The sequence below is a fragment of the Poromitra crassiceps genome (genome assembly GCF_964638095.1).
Source record: "Poromitra crassiceps genome assembly, chromosome: 3".
Classification (NCBI taxonomy): domain Eukaryota; kingdom Metazoa; phylum Chordata; class Actinopteri; order Beryciformes; family Melamphaidae; genus Poromitra; species Poromitra crassiceps.
The window spans coordinates 41794323-41815852 of NC_139625.1; the positions used below are offsets into that span (position 1 = coordinate 41794323).

General features: G+C 44.4%; 1 protein-coding gene across 4 annotated transcripts in view; it reads right to left on the bottom strand.

Annotated features, from left to right (window-relative positions):
• slc8a3 (solute carrier family 8 member 3) overlaps window positions 1-21530 on the bottom strand; it is a gene marked incomplete at both ends in the record, with an annotated part of 176577 nt that overhangs the window by 15515 nt on the left and 139532 nt on the right. Inside the window, one exon of one of the 4 annotated variants that reach the window (XM_083633772.1) lies at window positions 885-902. The exons of the other annotated variants lie outside the window; for them this stretch is intronic. Coding sequence (XP_083489898.1) covers window positions 885-902 — 18 coding nt within the window. The remainder of the gene's footprint in view (window positions 1-884; window positions 903-21530) is intronic. 4 annotated transcript variants of the gene reach the window in all.

The following is a 21530-nucleotide window of genomic DNA, read 5'->3' on the forward strand; positions in this document are numbered from 1 at the left end:
GGATTTTCCAGGGGTCGTGGGAACTCTGATCTCCCCTGTCCCCCGTGTCCTCCTGGGTGCGCTGCTACAGAAAGGAGGCACGTGCCGTAACATCAGCTGTGTGCTCTCTATCAGAAGTGAATGGCGGTGCATCCAAAGGCCTCTCCTCCAGCTGGCTGTGACTGTGACGCCCGCACTGCGCCACCTGGTGCTGAGACCTTGTCATCTTTTATGCGCGCCCCGAGTCCCCGCCCGCTGCTCTTTGCGCACAACACGCTTACTATTAAATATTAACACAGCCATTAAAGATCACAGCCAAGTCCCCTTGATAGAAGGGCGTGTCGTTGGGCTCACACACATGTTTGAGCTAAATCAATTACACACACAAGACAGTGTGTACCCTGGAGTCGTGACAGGATTATTTTTTTGCACTATGCCGCACCAGAACATGACACGATTTCCTTGACAAGGGAAGAAAAAAGAAAAAAGAAAAGAAAAAGCAGAATTAATCACATTAAGGTAATTACATTTCTAATTTCTGAACTGCAGGTTTTATCTTGATGTTTATCAAGTGTTTGTGTCTTGACAGGAGAACATAATTTATGGCTTTATGATTAATTAATCCACTGATTAGGGTGCGAATGCATCACTGAGTGTGGGAGAGAGCTGAAAAAGAACATGTGATGTTTAGTCTAAGCCGTGAACAGTAGAAGAGACCAACGCCAGTGCCATGCACTTACTCCCTACCACAGCAACCTGTGTCAAAGCTCTCAGAGTATGAGCACGGTTTCAAAATCACGGACCAACGGCCGGATAAATAATCTTCATCACCATCTCAACTCTTAAATCACAGCACACAGACACAGAGTGAGTTCAGTGGGGATGCTGAGGAGAGGACGACTTACCTTCTGCTAACAACAGGGCTGTGGAGGAGGGAAGAGAGGGATGATGAGGAGGAGGGGAGAGAGGGATGAGGAGGAGGGGAGAAAGGGATGAGGAGGAGGGGAGAGGAGGGCAAAACAGAAAAAGCAATGAGCAGTGGAAATGGAAATGGAAGAAACATAGATAAGGAAGAAAGCAGGTTAATAAGGGGGAGAGAAACGCGATGGCTTCAGAGAATGGTTGGGTATTGTTCACCGTGTGGTATAATATACAGTATATGGCGCTGATTGTTTGATTGGCTGAGGAAGAAGAAGCAATATGGTATTTTGTAGTTTTTTTGGGGCATGAAGGCCGGAGCGAGTGTTATTAATGAGAGACAGCTCCAATAGTAATCAACAAAGTTCCTGGAGGACCTTTGTTTTGTGCCATAAGCTCCAACTACTATCCCAATCAGTTGATTGGGATTGGAGGTAATAATATATATATATATATATATATATATATATATATATATATATATATATATATATATATATATATATATATATATATATATATATATATATATTAATATATATATATATTTGACCTGGCAAATTCAGTGTGAACCAGGGTCAGACCGATAGATTTATTTGCTGGAAGATTTGTTTGCTGGATCTTGGCTTTTCATAAAAATCGGATATTGGCAAGTCAGTATTGTCTACTTCCAATATAATGCAGGTGAGGCGATCATTTGATTCAGCAGCTTCAGGAGTGACAGACTGGAAACCTGCAATACAACCTGCTTCATCCCACCGACTTGCTACAGTAGCATGGGTTTTAATGCCATTTTAAGGGCCGTGTCAACAGGGAAAGTGTATTTGAGCAGCCAGCGCCTTTCTGTAATTCATTCTCTATGGTAGGGGTGGGCAACTGGCGGCCGCTGGGTCAATTTCCCTTCTTTTTTTTCTTTTTTCTTTTTTACACAAGGCGGACGTTTTTGGTTAGGTTAGGTTAGACTACCCAAACTGTGTTTTTATTTTACTATACATCCCAGAACACGGCGCTAATGGTGTTAGCATTGTCCATCCACATACTGTTTAACGTTATCATTTGAGCTAATGCTATTGTAACAAACTATATCCAGGATGCACATTGCACATGCAACATTACTAATCTGATTAATATGACATATTCGGGTGATGTACCCCATCAAATTGCTGTAGTGGGCTGTTTTAAAGCTAGAGCAAAGTTTTGGTGTCATCTGAATGGAAGAATTACTAAATTTGAATATGAAAAATATAAATGTTGGTATAATAAACTTTGATTACCAGTCTTTTCATCAAATTAGTAACTACAGAATAATTGGGAGTGATGGTGTTACAGTAGGCTACTGGTGGAAGTGCACGGTCACAATCTGGCCCTCTGGTAGCGAGTTTTTTTTGTGTGGCCCTCTCTATCATCAAAGTTGCCCATCCCTGCTCTATGCTAGGAGCACTCCTGGACCGCACCTGGCGTTTAAGCATTCTTGGCGGGTAGTGTTTCTTGGAGAGCGTTCTGGGCGTCTCAAGTTGAAAAAAGTTGTAGGAAAAGTGCGCTGCTCGTCACTCCTCTCTTCTCCTGGCAGGGGTATTTTCAAACTCCGCTGCTGCTAGAATTGCCAATAAGCTGGCTTTCATGTTTACAGTGCGAACAATCAACAACAAACAAACGGAACTAGCTGGCTACCGTCCGTGTGACCGTTGCGTCCTGACCTGTACGGCGTGCGATGGCAGGGAAAATATTTGTTATAAAAAAAAGCTCCGTGCGCTGTGGTCTGTGCGCGTTGGAAGCGCACTGGACATGATTTCCAAAGCATTCTGATCTGAAAAACATGTTTCCTATGGACACAGCCACTTAGTGTTGCATGGTCTAAATGCTGTCACAAATGGTAAATGGACTGTATTTATAGAGCACATTTTATATAGTCTATAGACTACCCAAAGCGCTTTTACATGAACACCTCACATTCACCTATTCACAGCACTCACATTCACACACCGACGGCGTCTGCAGCCATGCAAGGCGGCAACTGCTTGGCGGAAGCAGTTAGGGGTTCAGTGTCTTGCTCAAGGACACTTCAACACGCTAGGGAGGAGCCAGCCTCAAACCGGGAACCTTCCGATTCCCAGGCGACAACTCTACCTCCTAAACTAATGCCGCCCCGCCCAGGCTTTTCCATCCTGCAAAGAACATCATTCTGAGGGAAACATTAAGTCCTTCTAATTTGTTGGAATGTTTAGATTTTATGGGGCTTGAAAATGGCCTGATTTAAATAAACAGGCTACAGCACCAAATATCTTGCCTGGTGAACGAGCCGGTCACGTGAACTCACATTTCATTTAGTTCAACAGACTGTCTGGCCTCAAGCCCTGGGAGGGTATTTGCAGAAACTGCAAAGCGTACTAGCCAATCAGCGACCCGCCTCATAGTTAGACATCGTAACCGGCCAATCAGGAACGCCACTGACAAAACAGTAATGCTGCCTGTCCACCTCGAGGAGTAATGTCAACGTTCGTCGAGTTTAAACAGCCACAAAGTGCAGTTATTGCAGAAATAGACTCAATAACAACAATTAAGCAAGTACAGGAGTATGCAACAGCGGGGTTTCTCACCAAAAGAGATTGATTGGCTGAAGGAGTTGTCTGTCAAGGCAAGTACACCCACTCAACTTCCGCCCACTGCAAAGACTGGGTGAAAGCTTGAGGCAAGACGGTCTGGTAGAACGAAATGAAATGTGAGTTCACGTGACCAGCTGGTTTACCAGGTTACCAAATATCTGCTAAATGGTGTACAAATTTATCAATTATAAGATGCATCGCGATGCAGACGTGGACGATTCTGCATCAATGCAGTCACATGACATAATCGATTATAATCGATAAGACATTTATGTTTAAAATTGTAATTTGTTCAGCAATGAACTAAGCCTTAATTAAGCTTTTTAAATCTGGGAAGAGTGCCTTGGATCAACCTTTTTTTTATTAGTTATGTGCTACCAATGGTGCTACCCCCTTTTTTGACCAAAGAGCACCTTCTTACAGTCTGACTTCACCTGCATTGAACGCTGCTGCCCTCCTTTTATTTAAAATTGATGTTGACATTCAGATTTTAAAGCACTTTCTAAATAAAAAACAGGGAGTTCATATTTATCTGACTGCTTGTATTAATTGATGAGAAAGTAGCCATGTGATTGTGCAGTAATATAGGAAATTGAGGATGTGATACTTGGAGCTGCGATACTTTGAGCTGTATCGAGATGCATCCTGATGCATTGCATCGTGGAATAGAATAGAATTGTTGACATGAGGCCAGTGACGTGAGGCCAGTGAAGATTCACAGCCCTACTAAATATAGACCGGCAGCTTCAATATAAAGGCATCAGCAGTCAATATCGGTCAGACCCTAGTATGAACATATTCTTATTTTGAACAGCATCTGTGGAAGTGTTTGCCATGGGAGGGAGCATTAAATACAATACACTCACACCGTGTAAAAGAGTCTTGAACTTTTGGAGATAGAGAGATTGCTGTTCACTCACTCAAACTGTCCCAGTCAGACACACCTGGCATTCTGACTGACAACCTTTCTGCTCATCCTCCGGCTGCCTGCCACCATCGCACATCAGAAATGTTAAGTAACATACGCTCATAATGAAAGAGCATCGTGGAGATGCTCCGTGCTATCCTGCCCCTCTCTTGGCGTCTTGATTTGATTCTGTCTGATTGACATTACCCACTTGTTGTAATTAGAGAGGAGATCAGGTGAAAAGGCACGGGATGCCCCCATGGAGGGAAGTGTAAACCATAACTGAACGACGTGAATAAGGCTAAAAAGAGGTGCAAAAAGAGTCATCTGGTGAGGCGTATAATTAGATGACAGGATACGCTATAAGTGGATGAAGAGGGTGAGAGACAGAGGAAGAGAGAGAGAGAATAGAGAATCTGCGATGCCTTTCAGGCTCAAGAGATTCACAGTGGCTTCTAGCCTTTCACGTCTTTATTATAATTCCCCCTTTCATTCAAAAACAAGGATGACATTTTCACACTCATGAAGGGATTTGAACAAGCGGCAACCTCCGTCTTGGATAAATGAAGGAAGGAAGTGCAGTTCCTCGAATGGCCAGTTGAGGCTGGCTCCAAAAGCGAGAAAATTCTCATAGGCCCCCTTGTTAAAATGCCAAACTTTACAGCAGAAATAAACATGTTTACAGCCTGGTTAAAAAAACGGTTTTGGTCTCTATAGCTACCGTAATTTCATTGCTCATGACAACTGTACGCGGTGTGAATTTTATATAACTCACCCGTTTATACAGTAATGGCTGCAAAAAGAAGTCCAATTATATTGAAGTCAATGGGAAAATGAGCCTAATTCTCCCTTGATTTATTACCTTACTGTAGTAAACACTTTCCTCAGTTGATGGTTTCAATTACTAGTTTCAAGTCTTCTTCAATACAGCATGATGTTTATTTTGTAAAGTATGGTCCCCAAAACAGACTATGCTTTGGGATGTGATTGACAGGTCACCTGTCCAGTGATCGCGCAGCGCTCTCTCTGTCTGGCAAAAAAAAAAGAAAAAAAAAAGCGACGGTAGAAATGCCGTAAAGAAAATTGATTCCACAAACCAATGGGTGACGTCACGTAGCTACGTCCATATATGTATAGAGAGCCAAAGTCACGTCCAGTTTAAGCATACGTACCAAGAGATTTCATCCGCCATTCTTTTTTCCATCTACATTTGTAAAATGCTTATAAAAAATAGTTGTACTGGTCAAACCAATTCAAAACGTCTATTTTTGTCTGATCCCCATTTTTCCTTTTTAAGTTTTGGTCCAACTGAAATGTTCTATGGTCTCTCTTGATTCCAAATATAGCTGTATCGCTTGGTTTGACTAAGTAAAACTCTTTTTATAAGCATTTTACGAAATCTAGATGGAGAACAGCGTATGCCTAAACTGGAAGTCGCCGTGACTTTGGCTCTCTATACAGTCTATGGATTTAAAGCAGTGAAGGACAAAAGTGAACGGAGCCGCTCCTTCACCCAGGCATGACACTAGTTAACCTGTTTGTGTTGGAGGCAGCATGTCAACGTCCTAAATCAAATACAGGCCTCGCTTCCTCATCATTAGGAGTTAAGTGCATTAATTGCTGTGGGCGACTTGCTTCATTATCATTAGCACTAGCCGTGCCGCGCTGATCTGAGGCCAGCTGTGGTGCAACACCCAACTGTGCTGAGACTGACTGTCCATAACCCTGTCCGTAATAACACTATGTCATTTAGTATGGGCCAGAGAGGGAGCAGCAAACAAACACACGCGCACACACGCGCGCACACGCACACACACACACGTGCACACACACACATGTGCACACACACACATGTGCACACACGCGCGCGCGCACGCACACACACACACACACACAAACAGAGACATCAACAAATATGCACACGAATGCAAGTAGCCTACAGACAGATGAAAACACACACAAACACACAGATACACATACACACAGATGAACACACACACACACACACACACACACACACACACACACACACACACACAAAAACAGTGTTTGAAAGGCAGGCTCATGGTTGTGCTCAGGATCCAGAGGGCTGTCATTTTGCAGGCAATACAATCGTGATTGGGAAAATTAATCAAAGGGACGTAATTGGATGGGTGTGTGTGTGTATGTGTGTGTGGGAGGGGTGGGGGGGGGGGGGGGGGGAGTTCAGTCTTTAACCATTATCATCATCAGCATGTTCTCACTCTAATCGGCTCTGTCTCGTTACAAAAGAACGAGTCCTTCCTCAGCTCTCTCTGAGAATTGGGGACACAGTCAGTACGCAGCTAACACGCACCTCCTCTCTCCACAGCTCATTAGCACAGAATCATCATTTGACTTATCATGCCTGTTCTGCCTGTTGTGGCTGGAGGCTGATCCAGGTCAACTGCATGTGCGGATGGACGGAGGGATGTGGCGATGAGGGATGCAGGGCCTGGCAAATGTACAGTAGGAAAGCAATATGTTGTCCTGGGTGTGATTGTGTTTACATGGCCTGAAGGTTAAGGGGGATATGCCTATTCAGTATAAACACACAATGGGTATTAACATGCCACATCCTTACAGGCCTATCATGCAATACATGTACCTAAAGGTACCCTTTAAGTTGCATTTTTCCTAAACTGGACAGTTTAATGAAATTGAGGGAATACATTATTATCTCATGCGTACGAATCGAGGGGGCAGTCTCAGTTGGTCGCATTGAGGCCAATGCGGAAATGCAAAAAAAGAAATGGGGGAAAATGCAGTTCCTCAAATGGCCACTTGAGGCTGGCTCCAAAAGGGAGTCAATTCACCCTCAGTTTACAGCAAAAGTACACATGCTTACAGCCTGGTTCAAAACACAGTTTTGGTCTCTAGTTAATTTCATCTTTCATAACAACTGTACGGGGGTGAATTTTTATATAACACACCCATTTAGAGTAAAATAGACGATAAGAAAGACTATGTTTTGGGCGTGATTGAAAGGTTGCCTAGCCAATCCCGGGCTCAGCAGACCCCAGCAAACAGATGGCAGAAATGCCAGTCTGAGCCGCTATTTGTTGCGACTGGCGAGGGGTCGCATACTGTGAGCTTCAGACAGAACCCAGACGACAAAGATGGATGCTTTAGCTGCCTTCATTATCTTTCAATATGCAGGCTGTGTAACGCGTCCATCATCTTGTGATGTAGCGTTCGTGTTCAGAGGCTGTGGAATCTGAGGGAGTCCAAATGTGGCCTGCTGCTGAGAACACAGCATACTTGATTTTCCCAGGCGGGGTTGCTACACTGACTGGACTGATTATCTGAATGAATGCTATATGATCTCAACCGAGCATCCTGAAGACGGTTTTTAACAGCTGAAAAGTCATCTTTCTAATCTTGCTGAACTATTTAAAGGTGGTGTGTATGTAGCATTTAACATCAATACATTTTTACAATGTATGCAACGTTGCAGACAGAGTAGGAAGGCTGATCCGTGAGCGGCTGCTTCTGGGACACGGGTCGGGGTCGTAATCGGCCTCGGCTGGGTCTACTGGGCGAGGGTGTATGATGTTGTCAGACCCGAAACACCCCATGACCCCAGTCAACATCACTGATGACGCGTCCCAGCGCATGCTGTAGCATGTATTCTGAACCTACAATCCTGGCTCCCCCTGGCCAGTGACACTTAGGAATAGACTAGGTGACAACCAAGTATAGTTTGGTGACAAGCTGGAGAGACTGTTGACGGTCGGAGAGACGGCATCCGGTACGGGATGGGTTTTAGCACCCCAGCCTGGCTCTCTCGTGAGGGAGAAATCCACAAACGCTACGGATCAGCCTCCTGAAAATCTGCGTAAACATCGGCGCGGCCTGGGGTCCTTCAGGCTAGAGCGAGGTGCTCGGCGCAGGTGAATGACGTGCAGCGCACAGGCCTCCTTGAGGCATCCTCCCTGCCCATGGTACGGCATGGTAGGATTGCCTTTTTCCGCGGGAGGTTCTGGTGAGACGAAGGAGGTGCCCAGCCTGGAATCACCCCACAGGGCCTTAGACCTCCATGCACCGAAGGTCTCTCAATACTGCGGTGTAGCACTAAACTCTATTGCAGCGGATTGGGCGTGATCAACCCTTCCGCGGGCAACGTTGCAGACAGAGTAGGAAGGCTGATCCGTGAGCGGCTGCTTCTGGGACGCGGGTCGGGGTCGTAATCGGCCTCGGCTGGGTCTACTGGGCGAGGGTGTATGATGTTGTCAGACCCGAAACACCCCACGACCCCAGTCAACATCACTGATGACGCGTCCCAGCGCATGCTGTACTGTAGCAGGTATTCTGAACCAACTTACCACATGAATGAATTTTGATTTTGAGTTCATATTGAATTCATTTGAATTTGAAGATGTATGCATAATTAGACCATAAGACCATTGGCAAGAAGATTAACATCCTCTACTGGCTTCCTACCACATTCTACATTGTGTGCCAGCTCTTTTAGCACGTTCATGCACAACACTGCTTTTCAGTGAAGTTTCTTCAAAAGAGAACCCGTTCCACTGATGAAGCAACATCCTCTTTAGGCCACTTTAGGCCAATAAAAAAAACAAGAACAAATTGATACAAAAGGTTCTTTAAATTGTTTCTGTTACTATTGGGCATGTTAAATAACATACTAAGTCTACTGAAATGAACATTCCAGAAAGCTTTCATTTTCAAGATGGCGTCCGAGATGGCTGCCGGGAGCTTAAAATGGTTATATCTCAATTACTATTCAACCTAGAAAGGTGATTTTGATGTCTAACCCTAGGTTTTATGGCTCAAGGAATACAACTGAAGCAGTGAAATTACCATTAGTTAATTATTTATTGACAAATCCGAGATGGCGTCCCCAGGGGGCCCCAAATTCCAGTGAATACGGTCAACATTTTAACTAATAGATATCATCATGAGACTTCCCCAGTCAATTACTGACGTTAAGACAAGATTTTCCTGAAAATGTTATGTTTAAATATGCAAGTTTGCATACAACTAACCCATTAGGCCAGTCAATATGAAAAAAGAGCACCTAACCCTGAACAAATTGATACAAACAAATTGAAGCGGTTTCTGAAAATCGCATTAAAAACGCATTTAAAAGTCAGAAAAGTGATTCACGTTTGTGAAGATCATCCTGCTGAACACAAATTACCACTCCCATAAACTTTGTTAACCACAGACCTTATTTTATGAATTTAAGTGAAATCCTCATTCTAAAACCCCATTCACTTTTCCCCCTGAAGATCCAACATGCTACTTCCGAACTCATTCCTGCGGTGCTATATATTGTTGTTTAAATTCTATACATAGCCTTTAAATGTACTATTTTTAACTGTGACTTATGTTGTTGGACCTCTTGTCTACATTGATATTGTGTGCTAGTTTCTAGCATCACACATCTCACTAACAGTAACAGGTGATGTACAGTCCCATCTGGGATGGGAAGTAGTAAATACCAAAGCCCAGATGACCCGCCTCTGGACACACTGGAGAAACGCTGCTAATCGGCCCATATGCTGCATTTCATTTGGGCCAATTTCTCATATTGGCAGACTCCTCCCACTGCTTCTCTCTCTCCCTCGCTCCATCCCCCTGACTCTCTCTCCTCTTCTCCCCTATCTCTACACTATCTCTCTCTTCTCTCTCTCCCTCACTCCCTCCCCCTGACTCTCTCCTCTTCTCCCCTATCTGTAGACTATCTCTCTCTTCTCTCTCTCCCTCACTCCATCCCCCTGACTCTCTCTCCTCCTCTTCACTATCTGTACACTATCTCTCTCTTCTCTCTCTCCCTCACTCCATCCCCCTGACTCTCTCTCCTCCTCTCCCCTATCTGTACACTATCTCTCTCTTCTCTCTCTCCCTCACTCCATCCCCCTGACTCTCTCTCCTCCTCTTCACTATCTGTACACTATCTCTCTCTTCTCTCTCTCCCTCACTCCATCCCCCTGACTCTCTCTCCTCCTCTCCCCTATCTGTACACTATCTCTCTCTTCTCTCTCTCCCTCACTCCATCCCCCTGACTCTCTCTCCTCTTCTCCCCTATCTCTACACTATCTCTCTCTTCTCTCTCCCTCACTCCATCCCCTTGACTCTCTCTCCTCTTCTCCCCTATCTCTCACTATCTCTCTCTTCTCTCTCCCTCGCTCCATCCCCCTGACTCTCTCTCCCCCTCTCCCCTACTGTATCTCTCTTCTATCTCTCACTATCTCTATACTACTACCTCTCTCTTCTATCTTTCTGTCTCTCCCTCTCCCTGACAGGGAGAGAGATAGAGATTCCTTGCCCCCTCTCTCTCTCTCTCTCTCTCTCTCTCTCTCTCTCTGTTGTTCTCTCTTTCCTTACCTATCTTTACTATGTCCACCTCTCTTTGCCTTTCTCTCCTCATCCTCTTCCCTGTTTCTTCAGCTCTCTTCTTCATGTCTGCCTCTCTCCATCTCTCACTGTTTATATCTCATTCAAGGTCTAGGCAATGTGGACCAAAAATCATATTTCTTATTTTCTACAAAGTGGGCTAAATGGTCAGTTGTAAAGCGGAAAACACACTTGTGCGTCAGCCTCGACTGCCAGCCTCGACTGCCAGCCTTGCCGGCGGCAGCTAGTCCCATATACTCGAACGTCAGCTTGACGAGAGGTCGCAGGGGAGTCCCCAGCAAAATGAGTAGATTGTGTGATTTCACTAGGATTTCAATGACTAGAAGTTAGCCCAAGGAGAGAATATAGTAGCCTGACTCCGCCAGATGGGGGCGGCATTGTTCCACAAATTCACAATCCCACCTTCGTCTGACCTCGGCTCAAGATTGGAGTCTAAACCGGCTGCCGCCCAGGCGAACCAATCAGCGTGAGCTATGGGGCGGGCTTTAGGCGAGACCGGGTGTGACGCCACCGAGAAGCGCCTGTGCGTTTGTAATTCTTTCACTATTCAACATGGCGGCGGCTACCGAGGCTAGCTCCAGTGGGCTAGTCAAACATTCTATTCAAAACAATAAGCTAACATAAACGTTAAACACTTGATCTTACAGTGAGTACGAAACCGTAACTGTATTGCTGTAACGTTATCAACTATGAACGTTAGTAAACAAGACATTGTTGTAGAATTTTGGGAGATAGCCTTCAGACCGTTGCTAGGCTGGGAGAATTTAGCAGCAATCAGCTAGCTGTAAGGCTAGCGAATGGCTAGCCGTTAGCCATTCACGCAAGTCACCCAAACACAAAGCCCTTCTCACCACTGCCCAGTAAACATGTAATCCGTTATAGTTTAAACCATCATTTTTGTTCCAAATAGAAATAAATCATAACGTTAATCAAAATGCCACTGAAATATTAGCTAATCAACACAGAACTGCAAAGATCAGTGTGATGTATTGTCCCTTTACTGTTAGCTGAACGCAGTGTATTCTGCTATGACTGGCATCATTGGAATGTTGGCTGCTGTTTATACCACGTTAACTCACGTTGGTGTCCGAGTGACATATTATGTTATACAGGCGAGATTAAAGATCTCAGGATATAACAATCAGTTTATCTGATATTTTCCCCCTATGATGTTTGCATAAATTATACTGTGAAGTGTGAATATAGCTCTCACAAGCATATTGTAGTCCTTTATGTCTGATATTTTGGAGCTGTTACTCGAGAAATTGGTTTATCGATAGAACATAGCTTAAGATTTTGCACTTGCACTTTTGATAGGGGGTAAACAAACGGCATGGGAGCCAATACTAGGAATAAATAAACAAGGAACCATTCTTAAAGTTTGAGATTATATCCAAATACATGCGGCATGGTGTACTTTTTCCTCTTCTCTGTGCATTCCTTGGTACCTTGACGTCCTCTGGGCTCCAGGCAGCTCCCTTTCGCAGATTCATCTGACATCAACATCTTTATGAATTTACATCATCTTATCATTGTATCCAATCGTGCCTCAAGACCAGCAGATTATGTAACAAGTAACAACACCACCACACGGCCGTCTTTTCTCCGTTTAGTTTATTATCACAAAAGTAAGCAAATAACATTCTCCAGTCATGCGTAAACATCTACCATTCCACTGACAGATATGCTAAAATTCACCAGTCCTTAATGCTAAATAGTAGCGTTAAATCATTATATTGGCTAGAGAGCATTGCGTCTCCATGACGTTAGCCGTCCAGGGGGCGTGCCACTCGGTGTCATATCGTGTCATCAGTTCCCTGAAGAAACGAACAACGATATGTGTTAGTAATTAATCGCTGTTAACGTTAACATTAATCATCAATCATCAGACGTAGCACCCCAACCTCCGGGCGGGCACCGCCCGTGCCGGGAGCCCCCCTCCCGGCCGCGGGCATCCAGCACAGCCACCGCCCACGCCAAGCGGTGGCTACCCTGGGTCTCCGCGGCCGGGAGAGGGGCCCCCGGCACGAGGCCGGTGTCATGCCGAGTTTTGCACCCCCGCCGAGAATTGCACCCCCACCATATTTTGGGACTGTTTTAACTTAAAAACAGTGATGCAAATCTCGGCAGGTACAAACTGCCGAGATTTGCACCCCCCTCCATAAAGCCAGGAGAGATCCCCAGGTCTCGAGGTCCTCTGTACCCGGATTTTAAGCACCAAAGTCGGCTTCCATGAGCCAGAAGAGAGCCCCAAGCATGGAAGTCACCTCCACGCGGATCTAATGCATCAAAGTCGGTCTCCATGAGCCAGGACAGACCCCCTGGCTTGGAGATCACGTATACCCAGACAATTATATCATTTTTAAACAGTTAAGTTTCCATATAAATCATTACAATATGCTAGGGATGACTATTGGTGCTGTCACAAAATATTTACACAATGAGATTTTTGATAAATCAGCACTGATGTGGATATAATGACTATGTGGGTAAAGGCAGACAATAGAACAGCTAGAAGAGTCAAGTTCAGAAAATGACATCACTTTACTGTAATGCAGCCTTTAAAACCAGGAACAGACAACACTTATGCCATATCATGATATCCGAAATCTAAGACGATATGTACTCTACTGTATATAGTCTCAAATCACGATATCGATATAATATTGATATATATATCTCTCTTCATCCTCCTCCCTTTCTCTCACTATATCTCTCTTCTACCTGTCTGGATCTCCCTCTCTTTCTATCTTTATCCCTCATTCCCTGCCTTCCTCTCCCTCTCTTTCTATATTTATCCCTCGTTCCCTGCCTTCCTCTCCCTCTCTTTCTATCTTTATCCCTCGTTCCCTGCCTTCCTCTCCCTCTCTCCTGCCTCTCTCCTCTTCCTCCATATTTCCCTCTGCTGCTTTTCCTGTATCAACCCTCCTTCCCTGCGTCTCCCTCTCTCCACGTCTCTCTCTGTACTATCTCTCTATCGTTCTCTTCCTCTCCCTCTCTCCACGTCTCTCTCTGTCTCTCTATCGCTCTCTTCTCTCTCTCCTTCCCTCTGTGATCTGTCCAGTCCAGATGTCACGGTGCACTGTGTGGATCAAGTGGAGATGGGCTCCCTCTACTTGTTAACAGCCTGTTTATTCTGCAGCCATATCAGCCACACTGCCGTGTCAGCAGCAGGCAATTACAGAGCAGATTACCAAGCCCGATAATGTCTTCAGACTGGGCTTTACACACAGAACAAAACACACACACATGCATGCACGCACGCAAACACACACACACACACACACGCACACGCACACACACACACACACACACACACATGCAGGTGTAAACACACACAAGCCATACACGCTTATGCTTGTAACACACACACACACACACACACACACACACACACACACACACACACGCTATGCTTGTATCACTGTACTTGTGCGGACCTGCACCGACTACTTTCACTCTCTAACCCTTAATTCCAATCTAAACCAAACCCCAATTCTAATCTCAACCTTAAACCTAAAACCTAATCCTCAACCAGGCTCTTAGATGGGGACTGGCCTCCTCGCTTCTATCCTTGTGAAGACATTTTGATCATCGTAAGTATAAATCACACACACACACACACACACACACACACAAAGACATGTAAACTCTTCACCGGGGGAGAAGGTTTCTCCGTGGAGAGGCTGTGCTAGACTTGTGCTGAGCTCATCAGGGGTGATACGGCCCTGGGCTACTGAGTGTGATGTATTGTGGCCACTGTGCTGACATCATTGGGCTACTGAGTGCAGGGCCGCTGCTGGCCATTTGGGTGCCCTAAGCGTAATTGTTTTGTGGTGCCCCCCCCCCCCCCCCCCCCCCCGCAAAACTTTCAATAAGTCAAACGAAAGACTGCAAAATCATTAATTATGAACGATACTAGTGTATCTCACATTACATTACATGTGGCAAACAAACAATTGTTAGAATTACTGTACATGTCAGCAAACAAGCGATTGTTAAACTGTACATGCAAGCAGGGGCGGACTGGGATCATAATTCAGGCCAGGCATTAGATACCAAGCAGGCCAGGCCAATACGGGCTGACGTGTGTGCCGGCGTCCGAAGGGCGGCGGCAAATTTTTTGGGCTGTTTGGAGCCCAATTTGGGCCATTTGAAGCCAGATTTGGGCTGTTTGAAGCCATATTTGGGCCGTTTGAAGCCTGATTTGGGCCGTTTGAAGCCAGATTTGGGCCAGTTGAAGCCAGATTTGGGCCAGTTGAAGCCAGATTTGGGCCGTTTGAAGCCCAATTTGGGCCGACTCCAATTTTACAATGAGATGCACCCACTTTAACCCTGAATAAAGTAATAAAACCACTAGTAAACCAGTAGGCAGCGCCTGGCCTGCTGTTCAGTGAGTGGCCTGACTGAGGGCACCAAAAATTTTTTTTTTTTTTTTTTTGGTGCCCTCAGTCACATGATGCCCTACGCAGTCTGCGTACTCTGCGTAATGGGGTGCGGCGGGCCTGACTGAGTGTGATGTATTGTGGCCACTGTGCTGACATCATTGGGCTACTGAGTGTGATGTAGTGTGGCCACTGTGCTGACATCATTGGGCTACTGAGCATGATGTATTGTGGCCACTGTGCTGACATCATTGGGCTAAAGAGTGTGATGTATTGTGGCCACTGTGCTGACATCATTTGGCCACTGAGCATGATGTATTGTGGCCACTGTGCTGACATCATTGGGCTAAAGAGTGTGATGTATTGTGGCCACTGTGCTGACATCATTGATGTAACCCTGGGTGCTGATTAACAGCCCTGCTTGGCAAAGGCAGACTGGCAGAGACACTCCGAGTTGTCTCATCTGCGAAGCCCCCAAGGATGCTTTGAAGTACTTGATATCCACTTACAGTATCACATGCAACATTAATATCTGCAACATTAAGATCTTGTTTTCCACAGAGAACCGTGGCTAAAGTAACTTTTTTCATGTGTTATCCTCTGGGTACAGAGCTGCATGTGTATGAATATTTGAATGTGTACTTAGATTTTTTGTTTCAAAATGAAATATCCTACAGAATGACAGTTTGCACAGAATTAAAGCAACCGATTAAGTAATGTAAGTCCTTGGCTGTTATAATAAATACTCTTGTGCAGCCACAAAATCATCTATATTTTTTCAATTCACTCATTATCTTTACCCACTTCTTCCAAGTAGGCTATTCAGGAGCAGAGGGCTGGAGCCTATCCCAGCATGCACTGGGCCAAAGGCTTGGAGAGGTCATACAAACAACCACTCACACTCCTATTCATCACACCTCCGTCAGTCCGACAGTGCTAACATCTAGCCACCCCCAAATAAACCTCTATCGCTCATAATAAATCTGATCAGGGGTCAGATCCACATTGGGATCTGTTCCAACAGGAGAGAGATGGGCTTTCACAGCCGTGTGAAGGATGCCGCTCCTCATAAGGCGTCTGATGCCCGTAGGGCTCGATATGGACCAAAAGTAATATCTCAGTATTTTTAGGCTGAATGGCAATATATGTTTCTACCTTTTCGGTAACACTTTCTATGAAGTCCATGTCTATAACGCATTATAAGCCTAAATTATAATGCGTTATAATCTGCTTATAGCACTGTATAACTATAGTCATAAGCACTGATAAATGTTCATAATACATTATAACTATAATCATAACACATTATAAAGCATTTGATAATGACTTATAAAGGGCAAGTATTATAAATTATAATACATTATAATTGCTGGTCACTCACAGACAATTTTTCCGTAAGGATCATAGGGTATTATAATTATCATAGTTGTAATGACTGTAGTTATACAGTGCTATAAACAGATTATAACACATTATAAGTATGTTTATAATGCATTATAGACTTGGGCTTCATAGAAAGTTTTACCGTATTTTCTACTAAGTGGGCTAAATGTTCAGCTGTAAGTAGGAATGTGTGATTTGGACCAAATCAAATATCACAATATTTTCGACCAAATACATTGATATCAATATTGTGACAATATTGTAGGGATGACCATTGGTGTTTTCACAAAATATTTACACAATGATTTTTGATAATGTCATGTAATGTGGATGACTAAGTGGGTAAAGGCAACTAATACAGAACAGTCTGGTAAGTTCAGTTCACTTTACTGTAATGCAGCCTTTAAAACCAAGAAAAGACAACACTTATGCCATATCACACTATATTACGCAATCCAAAGTTGAAGACGATATCTAGTCTCATATCATGATATCGATATGACATCAATATATTGCCCAGCTCTAGCTGTGCGTGTGGAGAGAAGTGGAACTCGGGCGGGTGAGGAGAAGGTCATCGTTGACACCGACACTAATGAGAGCCCACGTAGAAGGTGGGTGCCCCTGCCGGCCCTTACCTGGGCCGCTTAGACAGGCCTGACACCAGCGGCATGGCAGCTAGCACGGCGGCTCTCTGACACCAGCTAGCACGGCGCATCGTCCATATCTCACAGCCCTCCCCCCCACACACACACCTCTCAGGAGCAATTACTGCTCTGCAGCTCCTCATCACAGATGGTGAGGGCTTTCAGAGTGACTCCCCCCCATGCCTGCTCTGTCTGTGGCTCATTGTCTCTTTGGTTGACTGTGTCTGTCTCTCTCTACATCTCCCTCTACCACTTTTTTTTACACAGACTATTTCTGTCGCTCCCTCCGCCCTCTGTCTCTACAGCCCTCCTCCTCCACCCCCACTATTCCTCTCCGCCTCTCCGAGCTCGAAATTCAACAGTTCAATTTAAATCCATTACACCTAAGACCTGACAGAGCGTGGCATCCATGGTAACCGTTACTAGACAACGATCTCCCTGTGACACCCCTACCACGGTCCAGCGTGGCAGGGATGCACTGTAGGCATGTGGTGTGCTTGGACGTAAACGCTTGTGTCATTTTGTTAAGTGACGGGTCCCGTCCTTCAACTGTTACCCTCCCATCCGGAAGGGGACGAGATCGCAACATAAATCACATCAGGTTGACGGAACGAAACGCATTTGTTTAAAAGCGGCAGCGTTGTGATTTGAAGCAGAGGGACAAATCTAATTTGATAACAATACGGCAACCTTTTATTGCCATTCCCTGTGCATGTAACCCCCCCCCCCCCCCCCCATCCCATCTGCTGAAAACAGAATTGTGATTCTGAGCAAGTGTGGATAGGATGACTGGAGTAGCCCCACTTCATGGCTCTGTCCTTGAGAGTAAAGCCACACTAAATCACCAGCACATCTTATCAAACCCCACATTAATAACGACTGTACAACACCACAGCAACTACAGCAGGGGAAGTCAGCTGTGACACTCAGTACTTAAAGGAGAACTCCACCCATTGTCCGTGGGACAGTGTTGGACAAGTTACTTTCAAAATGTAATAAACTACATATTACTAGTTACTTTCATTTGAAAGTAATAAGTTACTTTGCATTACTTTCACCAAAATAACACCAGTAGCAGAATGACATCGCCGTCCCGGAGCCATCCCGAAAAATAATTTCAACCGTCTTGAAGTCAGTGTAAAGTTTGTAAACTGTCCAAAATTCTACATGTTATCCTTTTCCGTTGTTATTGTCATCTATAGTGGTTATTTGCAATCAAACCCACAATTTGATTAGGAAATGATGGTATCTTTGTTTAAATATGTGATTTGATAAAAACAATGTAACTCAATTTGTAAGTTGTGTTACTTGACAAAGTAACTGGTATAATATTACTGATCCTATTGGTAATACGTTATATTACTGAGTTACTGCTAAAAGTAATACATTAGCTGTAATGTTACTTTTGTAATACGTTGCCCCAAACACTGCTGCCGTGGGATGTCTATGTAAAAGTCCATGTAAGATAAAGTCAAGTAAAAAGTCCTTAAGTCTGTAGGATATTGACCATGGGGAAAGGGGGGGGAGGGCGCACTGGGGACACTTCAGCTGACATGCCCCCAGAGTTTCAGAGCAGAGAATACCGCTTATTTTTTCATGATTTTGAAACCTAATTTTATATACTCACTGACATTTTTAATCATTCAAATTTGGCTGGGTGATTAATAACACATTTTTCTACCAGTGTTTGTCAGTAGCTATTTAGTGAAGCTATTTAGCTTAACTACATTTCTCAGTAGCTTGGTGGTAGCGTTGCTCCTTTTGAATCAATTTAATCAATTTATAGATGATGTAGCGCTGTAGGGTCCCACAAAAAAGTTATTTCCCAGAGAAAACCCATGAGCAAAGCTCCCATGCAGTAGTAGAGAGAAGCGTCTGCACATCCACTATGCAAACCAGGTGCTAGACTAACAAGGCTATACGTTGAAAAGGAAAAAAGTCTGCACTCTGGAGCATACTTAAGACTTTAGAGGAGTTTTATTGATAACGTTTCGGTTCAACAACCTTCATCAGAAAGGTTGTTGCTCCCATGCAGGCAGCGAGGAGATTTCTGCTGCAGTCTGGAATAGAACAGGAGGAGACAATGCATAATGTCAAGTGTAGCTGATAGAAGGAAGCACTTCCATATGATGGACAAGTGTCTTATCCTTGTTTTTTAGCATCCTTGCCACTGCTACTGCCTACTCTTCCTCTGATTGGCTTGGGTTTAGGCATAAGGAGTGACGATTGGTTGGTTTAGGTTGGTAAGACAATCAGAGGCAGAATAGGGCAGGTCATGCCGTCAGGAATGGAACATCTCTTCATTTCTGACCCAAAACAAACACAACACGAGAGGAGATGATATGATAGGAGAGGGGAGGAGAGGAGAGGAGAGGAGAGGGGGGAAGGGGTTCATTTATTTTTATTGTTTCTATCACAGTCTTTTATTTAATATGGTTGTATTGTCTGAAAAATATATTGGAATTCTGTTTTTGAATATTGTGGCAGTGAGAGTTTTAGTTGGTTTTATATTAACAACTGAACTGGGCATTTTTTTGCCTGCCTATTGTTGTTTGGTAGAAAGTTCTTGATCACTGAGATAACACTGATTTGGCATGAAGTTGATTCAATGTAGGGGGAAAAAATAGCGTAGGAAGTAGCTTCGATGTAGTAAGTTACTTTTGCCATGTTGCTCGTAGCTTAGCTTGCTACATTTCTCTGGGGATAGCTTCAATGTAGTGAAGCTATATTTAATCTAGTGTGACGGTTCACCCTTCGCCCTTCACGTATAGATATCATAATATTCATTTATATTGATAAATGGCTGGACTTGTCCGTGATAAGAGATGTGTGGTGTACAATTGTGACGGCAGGTGGCGCCCTTGTGTCTATTTCGGGGTGGCCATAATGTCTATAAAATGGCCGCTGTCTAGGCATGCAGGAGCTCTCAGTACGCCGATGAAAGCCTCGCGCTAGAGAGGCTCTCGGTCCAATTCACCCAGGAGCTCTGGAAAGCCCATTGAAGAAGCCTCACGCTAGATGAAGAGGTTTAGTTGTCTCACACAGAAGAAAGAAGATCGTAGCGGGGGAAGACCGCTTGATACCAGCTCATGTTTTAGATAGTATTATTTGGTCCACTTCTGGACCCACCTGATGGCAGGAGGCAATCGTGGATTCCTCATGCACAACCAGCAGAGCAGAGCTGGCCAGAGAAGACGCTCCCAGACCAGAAGCTGCCTACTAGCCGAGTAAATGCACTCCCTCTCTTCTCTGACAAATCCAGCCTGTGTAACGTTCCATATTTCAGCATGTGAGTGTTGATCCAGTCCGCCCCTAGACAACGATAACGATAGTCAAATCGGATTGGGTCAAAACGTCATACTAGAGTAACTGGTAGCTTAGCTTCCTACATTTTCCAATTAGCTTGCCCATCACTGCTTAAAAACACATATTTATTTTTGCTTTTTAAGAGGTGGTACCATAAGTATATGCTAGAGTTTCACCACAGAATGTTGGGCAGACAACATGAAATACAGAAAGATAAAGATGCAAGACAAAATATTCAAGGTTCTAATCACAATCAGGGATACTTAAAGGGACTGTTCATGCAGCGTTTCCCACAATTTAATTACATGTTGATACAATCAATGCTGTTTTGACAGCTAGCTCAGTGCTGCTGTGGGGTGGGGGGGGGGGGGGGGGGGGGGTGACAAGATTTTATTTCTTCTCTATGACAAAATGTCTCTGTAAAACAAAATATCCATCATTTAAAATAGTGACACCTACTAATTGCTGGCATGAAAGCAAAAGCCAGAACAGAATATTGTTTGAGGTTACTAGCTATTTTAGTATCTTTGTTTTTAAATATTAATAACAACTCAAACAAACGCAGTCGAATAATGTAGGGATAATGTAGGAAGTGCATTAACTCTTCATAACCTTCATTACCATGTCACACCCTGCCTCCCAGTAAAGAAGGCAGGGTCCATTAATGCATGAATGGCACCGGGCTCCCATTTGAATTGGAGCTATCCATCCGTGCCGGTGTGATTTCTCTGTGGTACTGAGGCCATTGGTGCCATGGCTGGTGGAGCAGGGAGGGAGGTGAACACCCATCTGCTTATATCAATTTCACCAATTCAGAACCCTGTCCAATGTATGGGACTTGGTCAGAATGGGAAAGATAAGGGAAAATATCTGCTAAATCTGATCTGTATGTGGCAGAACATGGCAGTCTTGCATCTGTTTACACTCACTCCAGGAGGAATAATAGGAGGAATAACAAGGAAGAACCTGCCTGTTACAGTGTATGGATGAATGACCGTGCGCT